The sequence below is a fragment of the Thermobia domestica genome, chromosome 2, assembly GCF_964235325.1.
Source record: "Thermobia domestica chromosome 2, izTheDome1.hap1.1, whole genome shotgun sequence".
NCBI lineage: Eukaryota > Metazoa > Arthropoda > Insecta > Zygentoma > Lepismatidae > Thermobia > Thermobia domestica.
The window spans coordinates 291,197,823-291,217,620 of record NC_137455.1 but is presented as its reverse complement, the minus strand read 5'-3'; the positions used below and the strand labels follow the sequence as shown (position 1 = coordinate 291,217,620).

The window sequence follows — 19,798 nt, the reverse complement described above, 5'->3', positions numbered from 1 at the left end:
AATATCTTCATGACCCTCACACATGATAAGGCTGGGATTCTAGATTTTAAATATATATTGCGCTGTATTTTAAATTGTCTTCCCATTGATAGATTTTCTATTACTAATAATTTAGGAATAAAGTAATCAATTTGAGACAAGTTTTCTAATGTAGAAGAAAGTACTTCTGTGAACTATTAGTCAATTCTGTTTAGACTGGTTAATATATTCCGAAGATATTGATAAAAGAAAATCTGATGGTGAAAAAGCACTTTTGTTACGACTGCACAAGTTACGCAACGAAACGTTTGGCTACCTACCTTCCTTATCGAATCACTCCAGTAATACACATTTCTATGTAGTTAAAGAAAGCTGCCAGGTAACTTGTTTTAATTTTGATTGTTTCTATGAAAATTTCGCATAAAATGATAACGAAAAATCAGAAGCTTTAGTTAACCATCTTTTCCAACCGAAAAACTTTAGCAACGTTATGTTGCATCGATTAATGTTGGGCAGATACAGAACGAAAAGTTTGTATAACAAATTAAACAAAACGCATACAATATCGATAATATATATATAGAGAAGACCATTTCACTTACCCATCTCCTCTTGCTTATGTACTGCACTAGCACATCTTCTATTGACTTCACGCGATTTCGAGTCTAGAACATACGAGTAAACAAATCATTAGTTTTAAAAACTGGTACTCCAATAAGCACATGATTACTTTGATTGAATCTGCGACCTCAACCTTAAGTGGCAAATAACTACGAACAACAGAAATGCTCCTCATAGTACCATCAATATACCAATTAAACAATAAACTGTGTTAATTTTATTTTTAATATATACATAACTAGCGTTGTGAAAATTACTGAGTGGATAGTTGCAATGACACTTATTTTATAGTTTAATGTTCCACTACTGTGGCCCAGATTAAAAGGAGACTATGATAATACGATGGATGATAATGGTGAAACGGAGAAAGTAAAAGGAAACGGAAGTACTTTGGGGAAACCTAAATGCAATGTTTGTCTACCATAAAATCTACTTCGCGCGGGCTGGGTTCGAACTAGGAACCTCATGCACCAGAGGTGAGCGCTCTATCTCAGAACCACCGTGGCCCCCTTTATGATACTTTAAGCACTACAACTAATAGCATATTAAAATTTGCATAAAACAACTCTCGGAAAGTTATATATATGTTTCCCACTGTTTTTCGAAATTGAAATGAAGTCTTTAAGTTTTACGTCCTACGGTTATGCCGGTTAGGCTAAAAGAGACGGTGATAATGAGAGATGAGTGAAATGGTGGAATGAAGAAAGTGGGAGGAAACGGGAGAACCCCGAGAAAACCCACGAGCACGATGTTTGTCCACCACAAAGTCCACATGGCGCGAGCTGGGATCGAACCAAGGACCCCAAGCACCGGAGGTGAACGCTCTACCACTGAGCCACCGCGCCCCCCTTTTCGAAATTGAGTTAGGACTAGATTTATGTTCAGGAGCTCTAGACGTGACTTCATGTGAACAATGAATATATTTAATGAATCTAGCTACTAGGGAAAGAGCTATAACGCTTACGGTAAGTGCAAGCACAAGACAACTCAATAAGACTAGACTGCAGTCTCATGACTACAATTATTTTAAAATGTAAATATTTTGGATTTATCCTACCCCTTTTTCAACTTCACGAACCGCCACTGATAACCAGTTTTCCTTGTTTCTATTTCATTTTTATTAACACACATTTTACTTTTATTAACCCGGTTTACTGTACACACAGTGGTACGAAATGCTAAAAACGTGACCAAAACTCAAAATCTCTTTCAAAGTGCACAAAAATGGGCATGCTGTGGTTTTTCACCTCACTGATCACAAACTTGATATCCAAATTGAAAATTTCAAAATGGCGGATTCAATATGGAGGATCAAATTTTTAGAAAAAGTAGAATAAGGTAACAAAAATTATATACTAGGGGTTTTCACATCACAGAATACAAAATTGATATCAACATGGAAAATTTTTATATATCGTGGATCCAATATGGCGAATCCAATTAATACATTGACATATATGGGTACAATTTAGAACCTTTTGGCAGTGCCCTCTTTTCCAACGTTAAGTATTTTCTTCTTGATATTCCCATATCAAGAAAAAGAGCAAGCACTTCATCGTTGGTATACACGTCCGTATGTGAAGACATTAATGTCACAGCTTTTATATACTTCTCTGCTCTCGATAGACCTGAAGATAAAACGTCTTTGACAACTTTTGAAGCACTTAATTTTCCGTAAGAGCGAATACTCATTAGCTTACCGTAAGCAAATGTCTTAACGTCATTGTTACTGCGAATTGCTTCAGTTCTTCTTCGCTTTGAGCATTCGCTCAACGATAAAAATTCCGAGGAAGGTGGTCGATCTTTTTGTTTCCTTGACGTCTTAGCAGTATTACAATGTACACAGAGCGATAACATAACACTTAGCCATTCATTATTCTTGTAAAAAAATCTCGGTCATCTTTTCAATTGGGCTCTTGGTATTTGTCCCTCATTCTATAAAATAAAGATGCGATGCCTGTCTTTATATTGTCACATTTTTAATACAACGACGACTCCTCGAAGAGAAGTAATGTTCCAAATTTTCAATTATGATTTGTAGATCGCTTTTCAAATGGTCTTTCATCAAAACAAATATTTATATATATATGTGTGTGTGTGTGTATATATATATTTTTCGATAATTGGACGATTTCATCTTTTGGACCTAAAATTAGTATAATTAATATTGTCAAATAATCACTTTTTGTATTACTAAATTATTTAACTTTATTCAATTCAATTTATTGTATGTATTTCATATGAATTATAAAATAATGAAAACTAAAATATGCATACATCGACTATCCTTTTCTATTTTATACTGAAGTATTTTTTCTCTTTTTTTATTTGTTGCCTTTCACTATCTTATTTGCATGTGCCTTGTAAACATAATTTTTTTCACTTATTTTATAATAATTTTAGCTTTATTTTATACTTTTTGTTTAATTAACAAAATACTTAAATATTCATTAACTGCAACTTTTCAATTGCAATCTACAAAAAAAGGCGCAGCTGTTTTTATCACATTCTTGTAGTAAATCGATCATAGATTATGCGCCAATAAAAATTTAGTGGAATGGGACGTCATATATAACTTTTGAGTTCAGGTTATAATTCATTTTGAAATAATTTCAAAGAATTTTTGATATAAACATTAATGAGAATAAATGTATAATAACTTTCGTATTATAAATAATATATGGTCTTAAAATCCTTTACATACCTTCCGGAACAACGTCCATTTTGATTTAAATAGATCGGAAAAATATACAATGAACTATTTCATATGAAACTCGAGCTATATTTCTCGCGCGCATTAGGTATTACGAGATACACAAAAGTAGGTTCACTTTGACTTCCAATACTAGCTCTGGTATAAACGGCTGGCCGTTTCCATGGGTGAAGTTTAGGAGACCAATTGTTACTGTAGCGAACCTGATACTTAAAAATAACAAGATAGCAACTTTCCATTTTCATTTTTTGCCACGTTTCAGGCATTTCGTACCACTGTGTAGCATCAAGATTCTCTGGTCATTACAATCTCTAATAACCTTGCACACTTTTATATTGTCAGTGTACATCACGGCACGAACATAACTGCTTAACTCTGGTAAACCATTCATAAAAATTGATAACAGCGGAGGCTACACGAAAGATCCTTTGAATTATTCCAAGAAAGGTATACCTCTTTGAATTGTTCCAGTACGAGAAAATTGTACTTTTTTCTCTTAAATATTGTCAAAAAGAGTCCTGAAACTATTTAATGACACCTTGGAGATAACCACACGGAACTTGTCAAAATGAAAAAAAATGAAATGAAATCTTTGAGTTTTACGTTCCACGGTTATGCCGGCTAGGCTAAAGGAGTCGGTAATTATGAGAAATGAATGAAATGGTGGAATAAAGTGGGAGGAAACGGAAGAACCCTCAGGAAACTCACGCACACGGTGAGAACTTGTCAAGTATGCCATATAAGGTCAAAAGCTTTTGCAAAATCTGTATATAACATATCAAATTGCCTTATATAGCTTTTGAAATTTGTTGGGTTATTTGGAGGATGGTAATTGCAGGTTTTTATTAAAGTCAACTAGGATACGACTCGTTTAACCAACATTTTTTGTTAATAATAGATTTCCGATACACGATTTAACCGACACACACAATAAATTTCTAGATAGCATATTCAAGTATTTCATTGAAAGCATTATTAAGATAAGATTTCTGTAACATTTTAGATTCTATCTATCTCCTACTTGACAAACTGGTACGATGTAAACTCTTTCCAGTCACTCGGAAATACACCAAATTGTACTCAAACTATAAATCATAACTAGTACTGGTACTGAACCATCTTTATATCCTTTTACTTTATAATTAGGTGCATTGTTAAATCTTACATCACTTTCGAAGTTCAATTTTTCCTATTGCTTTAATTACGTTACCTTCTGTTACATGCTGTGTGTCTATTACAGATTGTAAATACTCACTACTCATAAATCATGTATTTACAACACAATCCTAACTACTTATATCCTTAGAAAGATTTCCAAACATTTCTTTAAAAACACTCACTTGCGTACTTATGTCATTAATTAGAGATGTACCGATACCACTTTCTCACCGATACCGATACTGAAGAGACCGATATTGCCGATACCAATACTTTTGGACACATTTCTTATATATTATCAGGAATTTTCAGAATAATGAAATGATCAACTTGTAATAGGGTATATTAGATATAAGGCCAAAATTTGACATACAAAGACAAAAAGCAGAATTTATATTAGGTTCCACACAAAAGATATATTTCCTCTAAATTTAATTCAGCTCACATAAAAAGAACTAAAAAGCAACAAATACTTATATAGTGTAAACTTAATTCTAAGAGGCAGTGATTGGATAATGTACTTTGATAGTTACATTGCATTTACTAGTCTCTATTACATACATACAGTGGCGGCGATTGAAAGTGTGTGTGTGGGGGGGGGGGGGAAGGAGCAAGACATGATCTGAATATTTGTATATTAATGTTATTGTACCTGATTGTTTCTGACTTCGTTTGACAAAAGGTTGTATAATTAATAGGATACTATTTTTCAGTTAAAATACCGTAGGTCAGAATAATACCTTCTAGAAGGCCAGGGCCAGTTCCTTCCCAAATCCTAGACCCATCTAAAAGTCCGATGTGATTCCGGAGTTGGAGGGCCGAACCCTTACTTGAACCATTCCCTTGCATAAATACATACATAAAGACTAGTTAAACCAATGTCACTGTGCCGATGTACCTCCACCGAATTAAGTCCGTGTTCACCTCTGAGCGATCAAAATGATGATCACATTTATTTGGGATTTAGGATTTAGATTTCTGGGCTTTCGGCATCTATGGCCATTTAGCCAGTTACGTTTTTGAGGGATAATGTCCCTCGGCAAGCACAGTATTTGAGGAAAGGAAGGAAGAAAGAATTGGTGAAGAAAGGAAGCGGCCTGAGGAACCTATAAGTTGGGTGCCACCCGGCATTTGCCTGGTGTGAGTGAAAAAAATCCAGGAAAACCTTATTCAGGGTGGATGACCTGAAAAAGCGTTTACACTTTTTCGACCGAGTGACCCCACCGGGAATCGAACCCGGAACCGCTAGCATCGAAGGTGAGAGGTTAGCGACTATGATACGCGGGGCCACCACATTTATTTGGAATCAGAGCGAGATTCTATGAAATCTCAGGGTGTGACATGCCGAAAAATGTGTCTGCCTCCTGGAAAATAATGTCCCCGTACACTGCTCGAATGTTGGCCAGACAGATGAGTGACTCTGGGTATGAAATCCGTCATAGTTCGAGTTTTCTCTTGACCCCACACTATCTCCATTCCACCTCTTTCCAACCATGCACTCGTTTCCTAGGGGCAAGCACTTCTGCGATGTTGCCACGCTGTTTTCTGAGGTGCAGTAATGGGTTTTGGACCATTACACCTTACTTCACGTTCGGATCTATAACACAGCAACGGTGCATAGTTACAAGCTGTACATTATCACATGACCTACATAGGTACGCAGGATTACACATGTAATATTTCATCGCTCTACGATATGTGGAAGTGGGTCAGGTTAAAATTTTCTCGCGCACTTCTCGTTAGCCGGCAAATTTCAAAGAAATTACACATGTGCAAATTACTCAGAAACAATTGATTTACGACCTCCAGTTCATATAGGTGAAAATGTTTCCAAGTACTTGTAGAATATCCCCTTGCAAGGAATGCATCGAATTACCAGTCACCCTGTATATGCGGTGATAAAAAGTGACAGCTTAATATAGCTAATTCAACAGATTTCCTAATACGCAGGTTCCAAATACGTAAATGTATTTTGAATTTAATCAAATACATTTAATATACAATTTCATATTAATTCTTTTCAAAAATAATTCTTTTTAAGTTCGTTCTGGCAATGCTCTTCGAGCATTCTCAACTGTTTCTTTGTTGTTTTCTGTTCAAAGAAAAAGGCCAACGAAAAGGGCATTGCTGCGTCTGCGAAAAGGGCATTGCTGTGTCTGCTAGTAAGAAAATAAACTTCATCTTCTTTGACCACCATATCATAAATGCTGTACCAAAACAATGAAAAAGGTAAAAGTTGATTCTTATTACTCTCTTTTTAATCATTATTCCTCACTATTAGAAAGAAGAAAAGACATTTTAGGAATTGACGATTTTTGTGTAATTAAAGAATAACTTGTTAAAGACTTTTCTTATTTTGCGAAATGTTCTCTCAATTAGTTTCAAAGCGGCTGAATAACATATGGAACCCTTGTAAGAAGAAATAAAAGTAGCTGGAATTATTGCGCTACAAAATGTTAATTTTTGGGCCAGTTTTCGTGGCAATTAAAACGCAATTCATGTAGCTTTCTTAACTCCACAGGAAGATAAATAACCAATACGTACTCACGCCACGGCAAATATTATATGGCACCATTTTTTTTTATGAACCAGTAATACTTACAAAACTTTACATCTCCAAGTGAAAATATATACACTAAGGGGTCACTTCAAAAAGTGGGGGGCAACTGCCCCCTCCTGCCCCCATGATCGCCGCTCCTGCATACATATAATAGAAACGGATACTACCGTTACAAATGTTTATTGTTTAAAAAAATATGCGTGGTGAACCAGGTGTTGCTGTGTACGCCATAAAAAAAATAAGAGGGTTATTGAAGCGAAGTCGAAAATCGATAAAACTATTTATGAACTTTAGAATTAATTGTTTTTAACAAGTAAGTAGGAGAAAATAATGACACGGTGAACGTCTTGTAGGTTTCTTCTGAGTCGAAACCTATGTCTCGTTTGAGAGTCAAATGACGGGTCTGCTATTCCGACCATGGGCGCCCGAAGGGGTAGAGCAGAGTGGGGCCCAGCCCCCCTGACTCACGAAAATGTATGCGTAATACAGCAAACCACGTATATTAAATACCAGACGTAATATAACAATCATGGAATGGGCCCTACCTAGAAAATTTTCTTCAGGCGCCCATGATTCTGACTGAGTACCTAGTGCTTTTCTTCAGCAGTATTTTGGCATGGAGGGACTAAAAATATCAGTTGAGCACGAGTAATGCAAATCAAAGGCGTACACATGCATAAAGAAATCGATTGTACAATTGATAATAAATTAGAACAACTTTAAGTTTAAAAGAAATCGATGAAATACAAGTGTCACTGTTAATACAAAACAAATTGAAAATAGTTCGGAAAATGTATCGGTAAATATCGGTGACCAAATCGCCGATACCGATACTCCCAAAAGTGGCCGATATCACTGATACTGATACCGATATATTGGTACATGCCTATCATCAATAAAATCTTTAGATATAGGAATAACATTTAGAATTTTCCGAAAACTTCGTTTGAAATCATGCCAGAAAAGATAGTGTTACTTATTTAAAACATTTCTAAAATATTGCAGTACTCTCTTCTTTACTCGAAGTATTTTCTTTTGATCAATTTTCTACATCCTGAGAGCTTAAAATACTATTTCAGCTTTCGAATTTCGTTCTATTTCATATTAAACTTCCAACGTTTGCTTGTATTCCACGGCAGATTTTTATTTCTACTATTATTCTGATATTTAATTTTTACATTTTTTTCATACATAATTTTGTTCATTTTTGGCACGGCTTTATCTATCTTTATATATATATATATATATAAATGTATGTACGTTTTATTATAACTCTGGAGTGACTGGAGCAATTTAGCCATCTTGGTACATATATTACAGTCTGGAAAAGCGTACTGTGGTAGTAAGATTCCCCTAGCGAGTCAACGGGGAGATTGGGAGGGGTGACATATAAAAATGATCGAAAACGACCGATATTAGTGTCGAATCCATAGTTTTTGGGGTTGCTGAGATGAACAGTGGTATTCCTGATGCTGTTTAAGTCCAAGTTCAGCCCCCATTAGCACTCCTGCGAAGAACGAATGGTGAAAGATAAAAATAATAAAAAACAGGAACATCAGTGTCGAATCTATAGTTTTCGCGGTCTCTAAATTGATTAATGACAGTTTTAATGTCACTTAAGTCCAACTTCAGCCCCCAGTAGGAGTAAGACAATCTAGCATATCTAGGCGGTGTGGGAAAGGGGAAAGTGTAAATATAATTAAAAAAAAACGATAAGCATTAGTGTCGAATCCATTGTTTTCAGGGTCACTGAAATGATTAGCTGCACCCCAGATATCGTTTATGTCCACGTTCGGAACCAATTAGCACCTCTAGGGGGTGCAAAGAGATTATGTAAAAATAATCGAAAACGATAATTAGTAGCATCGAATCTATAGTTTTCGGCATTACTGAGATCGACAGTCACACTCCCAATACCGATAAAGTCCAAATTCAGCCCCCATCGACATAGGTGAGGGGTGAGAAAAGGTGAACAATAAAATGTTTACGATGATCGAGATTAGTATCGAATCCTTAGTTCCCCAGAAATCTAAGCTGTTAGATGCCAATACCGATGACATTTAAGCCCAACTTTAGGCAAGAAGAGGCATGTCAGCTGGTTTGAGAATTCTGAGTCTTGCTCATATATATATATATATATATATATATATATATATATATATATATATATATATATATATATATATATATATATATATATATATGGATGGATAGATGTGCATGAATGTATGTTTCAGCATAACCTTGGAACACCTCGAGCGATTTCAACCAAACTTCGTACACATATGACTTACAATATGGAAAAAAAATGTGGGAAGAAGTCATCCATTGGTGACATGTAATAATAACCCTAAACAACTTATTCATAGTTAGTGTACAATCCATACGGTAGTTTCTTGGGACGCTTAAACGAATAGTGACGCTCCCAATACCGTTCAGCCTCACTGATACAGTAGGTGAAAAAAAGGTGAAAATGAAATTCCAAAATGACTTAGCTTGGTGTCGAATTCATAGTTTTCGGGGTCGAAAAAACGGCTGACCTGTATTAAATGACGTTTGGAACACAGTACCTACTCATCGATTTTTTAACCATATCAATTTGACTAAAGGGCGTATTCTAGGAGGGGTAGGATGTTCCAATATTTATCCCGAAAGTAATGTCTTATGAATTTTTACCATTATACTTTCATTAAAGTACGTATCCTAAGAGGGAAGGAGATTCAAATATTTTCCATAAATAGAGGTCTGCGCGGATACAAAATATCGCATCCGCATCCGCAGATAATGAGGTAGCAAATATATACAACTTACATATTCTATAATACACGTAGTTTTCTGAATCAAACGAAACAATATATTATATCAGTTTCCTCGTGATCAAATACCAACTACGATAAATAAAATGCAATATAAACCGTGGAGATACAAATTAGAAATTAATGAACCATTTATGTACTTACCCAAGATCTTCAAATGCAGATATTGGACCAAAATAATACCACGTAGGTAATATCCCCTCAATCGACTAATTTTATAGCACGTCACTAAGTTTTTAAACTTCATCATTACTCATAAAAAATGGCATTTGTTCTAAACACAAAGGCGAAATAGATATAATCGTTATTAAGAAATAAAAATTAATCAAAGGACTGCAAACACATCCACATATCCCGAACTGACACTAGCACCAGTAATTGCACTAAAAAATAAGTGGCGAAACTAACAACGCAATACAATGAATGCTTTCACGACCAAGCTCCTTCGTGGCTAAAGCGTAGGCGCCTTTGGCGTGGGAGACCCGTTTCAATTCCCGGCGGGAGCTCATGTAGTTTGGATTTCACGTTAATCAGTAGGTCAACGTCTCATATAGCCTCGCTGCTGAACGGGACGTTAAACTCAAAATCAACTCAAGCTTTCACGACCACGCTTTTACTGAAACTAGAAGTAAAAATAACTTTGAATATAAATAGAAAGTCTATACCGTTAATTTCAGGAAGGGGCAATAGAGGAAGTTTAGAATTTACTGCTTTTCTTTGCAGACCCCACTCACTGTTGGACACATTTAGGGTAGGAGAAACAACGCATTGGTTGTTCTTTCTTTCTTTACCAGAGGCCCAGAACATACATACATATACACATACAAGAAGAAAGAGAGAGAGAGAAACAATTGGTGTTATAAAACTCCAATCCCTCGGAATGTTCATTGAGGTCCGTGGCACCTCTCCGAAGAGAGAAATCTGTGGGGTCGTAAATGTGCATTCAGTATCTGCTGTACTTCAAAGGAAACTGTGAAGAAGATATTTTCTTTTTTTTAAGAGAGAGGGAGAGAGAAAGATGAGCGTATGATGTGATTTGTTTACTATTTCGGTTACCTACGCCCTTCTCCAATTTGTCACAAAAGGCAAAGATAATTCTGCTGACCAGTTTTCAGTTTATGGAAGGTGATGCGGTGTTTTAAATTAGGGTTTAGGTTCCTGACCTCTCAGGCTAGAGAAACTTTATTTGAAGACATTGCTTCCTCTTCAAGGCGAACGGTCTGAAAATTTTCAGCTTTATCAGAGGGGCTTTGGCGGCAATTATTTTTCTTTTTTACAGCAAATAGCGTTATTTGAGAAATAACGATGGGGCCTGTCGTTTCTTTCTGTTTAGGTCAGAGATGTCATTCACTTACAAAACGGCTGCTAAAAATACTGAAAACAGCAATAAAAGGACAACTCTCTCGTGTCATTTTTTGTCCTTTTGCTGTCACTGAGTCACAAGCTTCAAACACACTTGTATTTTGATTTTAGTATTTTTCAACTGGTTTTAAAACTTTTAATTCAAAATGAACGTTTCTAATGCTCTTTCCACGATTATCAGAAAATTCACAGCATTTTTTTTGTAGAAAAAATGTAGGAAACATTATCCGCAACTTTATCCGCTATCCGCACAGAAAAGATATATATATCCGCATCCGCGCAGACCTCTATCCATAAACCTATTCTAAGATAGCTAGGCTCACTGAAAATTTGACCCTTGATTCACTGATCCACTACCTTCCTCGATTCACGACTTCCGTGATTCACCACCACTGTGACCCACTCTGACTCACTACTCACGTAAACCCACCGTCTGCCACTGCGACCTACGATTCACGCCCTCCTCCTCACACTGACTTGCAATTTTTTACTTATGATACAAAAAGAAAAAAACTGAATTTATCACTGCATCAAATTTTACGTTGTGAAATAAAGGTAACAAGAATATCTAACACTTGTTTATCGGAGTATGAATTTCTATGGCCAATCACTAAAACACCCCTCTGCTGCAATACTAGTAGATTTGATACTTTTACGATACAAACACAGCATGACCTAAAAATGTGGACGTAAGATATCTTGTTTGAACTAAGTTTCCCTCTCAAAATCTAATAACTACATCCATTTGACATTTCTGAGCGACAGAATTTAAACTTTTATCAAAAGAAATACAGAAGAAAGGACACTCTTTAATCAGATTTGTCAATTCTTTTTGGTACTATGGACCCAGTCCATATGTAACTAAGTATCCAAGTTTATCCTTGTGCATCTTGAACTTCTTCGTAGTTTCGCTGTCGGAAAACATCACTTTAAAAAGATCACTACAAATGCCAAAACTTCTAGCAGAAGAATGGGTCATAACTTGATTAATAGCCCACTAGGAATGCAATGGATATACCCGATTGCAATGAAATGAGCTGAGCGAGCTTAAACTACGTAATCAGGAAGCGTTTTTCGGTGATTATTCCTCGATGGTACATCGGATTTTTGATTTCGACCTATGTTGTCACTCAGCACAACATACTCTATCAGCGTGCTAAATTTGGTTGAGATCGGCCAAACGGTCTAGGAGGAAGCGTTTTTCGGTGATTATTCCTCGATGGTACATCGGATTTTTGATTTCGACCTATGTTGTCACTCAGCACGACATACTCTATCAGCGTGCTAAGTTTGGTTGAGATCGGCCAAACGGTCTAGGAGGAAGCGTTTTTCGGTGATTATTCCTCGATGGTACATCGGATTTTTGATTTCGACCTATGTTGTCACTCAGCACGACATACTCTATCAGCGTGCTAAGTTTGGTTGAGATCGGCCAAACGGTCTAGGAGGAAGCGTTTTTCGGTGATTATTCCTCGATGATACATCGGATTTTTGATTTCGACCTATGTTGTCACACAGCACGACATACTCTATCAGCGTGCTAAGTTTGGTTGAGATCGGCCAAACGGTCTAGGAGGAGTTCGCGGACAACCAAACGGCTAACCCGAGTATAAGAGCTTCGCTTCGCTCAGCTCAACAATTTTTCTACAGTAATAACTTCATCCTTGATGATCAAATTGTTAAGAGTACCTCTAGGCACAACGCAAGTATTGAATGTTGTGACTCTGCTATCAATAACGCAAGTAGGTTCTTTATTAACAATTGAAATTCGCACTTTACAAAGTTCAGCTTTCACTGGAACAGAGTTTGTACTTGATGGAGCAGCATTTACATGCACAGAATCTGTAGTTGCTTCCTTGGCAGGTACCATGTAAAACAGTTTTTGCTCGAACTTGAAGAATTTATTCTTTCAATATGCTTTTTGCCTTTGACATGAGATAGAATTGGAGACATTCCCATGTTGCTAATATCAAAACTGGTCATACACAAACAGCAATACGCTTTATACTTATCATTTTCCAACCTCTGAAGCCAACTCTAACTTGAATTTATTGTTCTGTCCAACCACTCACCTTTGAAAGAAGTCTTTCCTCTTATTTTACTTACTGTCTCTAAAGAGATAAGTGGAACACTAATGTAAGTAAATAAATAACAACGGATGCAGTATATTATATACATAATATACTCAGAGTTGCAAATTAGCTGTAGGCTAAAATTTACTGACTAAAAATGTGGAAATACTGACTAAATATCCTGGTATTAAAATCTGACATCAATTCTCATTTAAAATATGAAGTAGGCTAGGCTACAATAACAAATCAAATAATTAATTGTTTTTAAAATTTGCCACTTTCTCCCCACTGAGATGTGAAAATTGAAATTCGAACAAAGAAACACGATAAATAGGTATGCTGTGCAATCACGAAACACAGACAAAGTCACAGATGCTTAGGCCAAATCCCTGCCTACTTTTTAATATACAATATAAAAACAAAGAAGTACGTACACAAAAATTTGTACTGCATTTTGTACGATAAAAAAAGAAACTTTCAATAAACATTTTGTGGACTTAGCAAAATATTTCTTCAAAAATCAGTAATTAATGTGATCTGCAACAAAAAACAATTTAAAATAAAATAAAATTAAAGACGAGTGGTGATGTTAGGTATATGTAGCTGCCCATGAAAGCGCTGAAATCTTTCCACAAGCAAGGTACCACATCCATACCAAGCATTAAAACTTGCCCTCAGTTTTCCATCATTGGACATATTTTTACTGACTTTACTGACTACTTTGCAGTCCCGTATACTGTACTTGAAGCATTGGATATAATATAATGCATCCATTGTTGTTATAAGTGAGATATTGAAAAAAAGAAGAAGAAGAAGAAGAAAAGAAAGAAAGAAAGAAAGAAAAAAAGAACTAACTAACTTACTCTATGGTCTATGAAACCCGGAAGTTCAATGCCGCGTTCACAAAAGCTCTCCACTGACTTCTATCTTTAGCCAATTGGATCCAGTTTCTACTTTGTATTCCAATCTCTCCGAGATCCATCTTAATATTGTCCTCCCATCTGCACCTAGGTCTTCCTAATGGTCGTTTTCCAATGGATCTTCCAGTCAAGACTTTGAAAGCGTTTCTATTTTCTTCCATTCTAGCTACATGACCTGCCCACCTAAGCCTCCTAGATTTGACGACCCTAACAATGTGGGGTAAACCGTACAAATTATGCAGTTCCTCGTTATGAAGTTTCCGCCATTCCGCATTCCCGTTCCTCTTGGGTCCGAATATTCTTCTCAGGATCTTGTTCTCAAATACTTTCAGTCTATGTTCTTCCCTCAGAGTAAGCGATCATGTTTCGCAACCATACAGAACAATAGGCATGATTATCGTTTTATATATTTTAAGCTTCAAATTCTTCGACAGAATTCGCGACAACAAGAGATTTTGAACCGAATAGTAACACGAATTCCCTGCTTTTAGTCGACATTTAATTTCTTCGTCAATATGATTTTCGTCTGTTAATATCGATCCTAAATATTTGCGAGTATCCACTTTATCAAACGTATTATTCAATATTTTAACGCATCCACAATTTGCCGTATTACGGTCTCGACGCACTTCCATGTATTTAGTTTTCTCTGCATTTACTTCTAAACCCATGTCCCTGCAAGTGTTTAATAAGATCTCTGCATTTCTTTCTATTGTTCTCTTATCATCCCCTATTAAATTTACATAATCAAAATTTACTCATTGACATAATAAAAAAACAGCTCATTGACATAAAATCAAGTTAAATAAAAAAAAAGAACGGAAACTGAAAAAAGTATTAGTAGAAAAGGGGAAGTTAGTGACTACCTGCAACCCAAAGAGAGATGGCGTCATGTCTTAACACCGAACATTGGGGAAAATCACATTTTTTTTTTTTTTTTTAATTTCAGTAACTGTATTGTATTACGTAAGTATTGTTTTTTAAAATCACTTTTTTCATGATCTGAAACTCGATTTCACTACTTCATGATCCTTTGACCGAGAACCCCAATTCATGACTTTCATAGCCAATGACACCCTGCTCGGAGGCCTGATACAGTTAGCCAAGAACATTATTTGTATTATCTAAATGTATTTTGAAGTTATATTATAACGTGTATAAATAATTGTATATTATTCTATTCTAGTTATAATGCAAGATTGTTACTACCCTTGAATTTTGGAGTTCAAAAATCCAGGGTAGATTATAAAGAATAATATTTGTATATTTCATATTTTAGCCAGTATGTGGATGAAAATTCCAGCATATTCCAGTATTTCCAGTATGAAAATTAAATTCCAATATAATTCAAGTATTTCCAGTATTTCCAGTATTAGTAGACATTGATATTGTTTCATCTTCTATTCTTCGAATATTATCCACGTTAGAATTCTTAAACACGTACCAAAGAAATCAAAACACCTTAACCTGTATGTTACAGAATAACTATGGTTATTGAAATACTTACACATTTATTCTCCAAGATTGCTTCAACTTTTCCTAAAAGAGAGGTTCCTTCAACCTGAACCTCTGCAATTTCATCTTCATTGCAGATATATATGACTGAATCTTCGCACGCACTCTCGCACATTACGCCAAGAAGAGCAGCTACCTTGTCAAGCTGAAAAAAAAAAAAAAAAAAAAAAAAAAAGGAAGTGACATAATGTAAATTACGTTCAACGCAAACAAAGAAAGTTAAATTATTAAGTTCTAGCTACAAAGCTTTTTGTGTTCGTTTTGTCTAGCAAATTATGAATAACTGTACAGGTTTCCATGTTACAGGCAGAGATTTGAGATTACTCAAACGTTTTCTTTGTTACTAGAAAAAACTTCACACAACTGATGTACTGATGTAACACACTTAACTTGAATGAATTAATTGGCAATTCTTAGTACCTATCCTAAAATCTGACACAAGTAGAGAAGTGATTCGATTCATGTTGTTCCGGATTCAATTCCCACAAAACTCAATAATGAGAGTCTAGGAGATGTAACAGTGAAATCACTGTGCATAAAAGTATTTGAATATTCCAAGGACGTTTTCGTCCTGCTCATTCCTTGCTAATAATAATACATGTATTATTTAGATCCGCGTTTAAACCCGATTCCAGCTTTTCCTGTAGGTTCGTAAACCACTACGGTGCCACGTCTTACTCAAAATTTCATAATTTCAAAGCACTTCTTCTATAAGCAAAATTAAAGGTATAAGTAAAAACACGACATTTCCTTGCGACTATTGTATGTGACATGGCAAATCGTACAAAATAACGAAACATATAAGCACCAGTAAAACATAATAAGCAAAACAACGAACTGGAGGAAAATGTTTATCATAAAAGGCGAATTTTGTTTGGGCTTAATAAGAGATATTATCATCCTGAACTGCTAAAGAGGTTCTACAACAGCGATCTACAGTCAAAATGAACTTATACATGAGACCAGTGGACATCGAACTCCCACTCTGTGAAGAGCTACTTTTAAGCTCCTTTAGGTCTCTGAGATGATGTGACATTCTGTTATCCACCTGCCTAAGGCACTCCCAAATGTTTGATTGGTTTTAGGTAAGAAGATCTAAATCCAACAATTCCATCTGAACAATACCATCAAATCCAAAAATTCATCGATGAGAGCAACTCTATGTGGATAGGCCCTATTGTCCATGAAAATAATTTCGAAAAATAATTTGAGAAATAAACAGAAAAGAATTTGAGAAATAAACAATCATAAAACTGGATACACTTATCAACAATCGGAAATGACTAGACCTATCAGATCAGTAAGACAAACGTGTATTTCTATCATCCTGAAAACATGTTGTTAGCGATGATAATGGCAATGGCTGAGAGAGAACACGTACGAGAGTTAAGTTACAGAGAAATACTGAAAGCTAAAAAATCAACAAACGAAAGGGAAATCTTTAAAACTTGTGTGCCTCCTTTAATACACTTCGCTGCCTGACACTCAAAGAGTGTGAAGATATGTTAAACTTGTTATTGAGTCCACCGGAAAAATGAGCGGAGAAGGTAACAGAGATGGTCATGTTTAAAGTAACATTGCAATTTTGATGCCTAAATTCGACTGGAAATCCGATTTCAAGATGATTATGTCATGGCCGATTATGGTGAAACAACATAATTTAACATGTTCTGAATGGTTGATGGTTGGGTAGGATGTGGTCGGAGCTCGATTTGCAGCTGCTCCATGTCCTAAGATCTCGATCATTTTAACAAAAATAATTTTGCGAAATCGGCGATATTTTCATTTTCAATCTGAATATCTAAATCCACTCTCTGGAACAAATGAGTTCTAAAAAAATGTCCATGGCCATATTATATATATATTGTTTAAATAGTGAGGTACTTAGGGTTTTAGGGTATTTATTCTCGGTAGCCAAGTATCTCTGCCTGTCATATATTAAATTAATTGAAGGGTAACGTCGAATCAATAGATTAATATTTCCTTTCTTCTCCAAAAAGCAAGGCTTTATTTTCATGAACTAAAAAGATTAAGGATACAAAATAAATTTCTACTATTACTCGGGAAACCAATTCGTTTAGCTTGGAGCTAAACAAATGACAGCATTTGATATACTAAAGTGAAAAATACATCTTACGGTAACAATAGCAAATTTCCACCCATGTTCAAGTCCAGCTATCGTTGGATTAAGATCTGAATGAATACTCAATGATTTTCTGGTTCATTTCTGGATGATGCCTGTCCTCTCCCTTCCCTTTTTATATGTAATCACATTCATCATTCAGACCCTGAGGTTCTCCATAACAGCTTTGTTTTTCTCCTAATTACTCTCCACGTTACGAGAACCTCATTAGTCTACGATTGTTTGTCAAAATTTCAGAAGGGACACACATAGCCTGGAAAACAGATGTATTATTTCACTTTGAGTGCGAACTGGAACTGTTCCATCTTGTGAATAGAGCCTTGGTCTTCTTTAAGTGGAAAGGGCACATATGTCTGCCCTCAAGACTGCTTAGAAATAGGGCAGAATAGAGAAACGAGGGTGGCTGTGGAGAGAGACTGCTCAATTGAAGAGTTGAAGTCTGCTTGTTACCTTAGTTGCCCCCGATGACAAGTAAAGAACTTCGGACAATGTTCGATTCTTAACGGTGTTTTCAAGAGGAAAAACAAAGAGTCTCCATGATGACAGAAGTTCCTAATTTCAAATATTACTTACAATTTTATTAGAATGTGTATTAGATTCCACCATATCTCAGCAAGGAATTGACTAGGTTGGAGGAAGGTTCAGAAAAGTTTTAACGTTTAACAAAGCACTTCTTAGATAGGATTTGTTCAAATTCGCAAAGCTATGAGCGAGGCTTGCAATTATATTATTTGCGGACAGAGTCATCAGATAAGACTTGTCCAAGTTTTACCACAGGGTGGCCCAAAAGTAGGTATATAGACCAGCATCAATCAAGTATGACATTTTAATTTATTAATATAATGAATTTATTTGCTTTGGTTTGTTCTGAGTTTAAGGTATAAGTGAAAATAAATTAAGAACAAATAAGGAAGAAACTAAATCAATACCTGCATAGATAACAATAAGTAAATGATATAAAACGTCACGACCGATCAGTACGAGATGGTATACCTACTTTTGGGCCACCCTGTATTGTCAATATCAAGTTTGTTTAAATAGAAATAAACGATAGAGAAAACTAGCCAGTCTTCCAAATGATGTTTTTGTCCCACAAACAATCAATACTACTTACGAAATCAATTTTGTAAATAGCTATTTTTTATTTCGTTTTAAATATATATTCTATTTCACTGAGTTGGCCAAAATTCTCCGTCACCTAATAAAGTTCTTCACTTCACGTTAAGACTTTTTCCGAGTGTACACACTGTAATTGATATGGCGAAACTACGTAAATTATTTGTAACTAACTTAGGCCAGTATTCAACGAATCAAAGTTTGTGTTAATTTGACTAGTTATTTTTATTTATGTACATAAATCAGACGGATTCTTTATGAACACTGCATAACATTAGGAACTGCGTAAGGAATTATTTATACGTACTTCATCTAGGGTCTCATTAGTTCTATTCACTCCATCTTAACAGAAAGTTGAGTAAATTGATTATGTAATACCAATTCTCCAAGCATACTAGCAATGATGGATTCTGTGTTCCTTTCAAGAGTCCCGACTGCCTTGCACAATGCAATTTTAACTTATACAATTTTCGTATTCTCTTTCATGCATTTTTGCCAGCGTTGTTCTCCCGATACTTACTTCACAATGTATGTCACATTTTTCTTAACATGCTTCATTCTAATAACTTAATTATTCACAAGAATAGAAAATAGTTCATTAGCTCGCACACACACATAAACAAACGAACAAACTCGAATGTTACAACATGATATTTGGTTTGCTCTCCATTGACGGATTTTACATATCACGACAATAAACTAAGAAAATTTACATGCCTTACACGGTTCATTTAATTAAATATTCAGTACAATTCTACATGCAATATAAAAAATATACCACTATTATTAATTGACGAGTTGAGTACAAAGGAGGGTAAACGAA

At 35.5% G+C, this 19,798-nt stretch overlaps 1 protein-coding gene across 3 annotated transcripts in view; it reads right to left on the bottom strand.

Annotated features, from left to right (window-relative positions):
* The window catches only part of LOC145678572 (telomerase protein component 1-like), a 556,234-nt gene that overhangs the window by 459,954 nt on the left and 76,482 nt on the right, over positions 1 to 19,798 (bottom strand). For all 3 annotated transcript variants that reach the window (XM_081748879.1, XM_081748878.1, XM_081748880.1), the window contains exons 11-12: positions 15,709 to 15,861; positions 582 to 644 (exon numbers count right to left, since the gene is read on the bottom strand). In XM_081748879.1, coding sequence (XP_081605005.1) covers positions 582 to 644; positions 15,709 to 15,861 — 216 coding nt within the window. The remainder of the gene's footprint in view (positions 1 to 581; positions 645 to 15,708; positions 15,862 to 19,798) is intronic.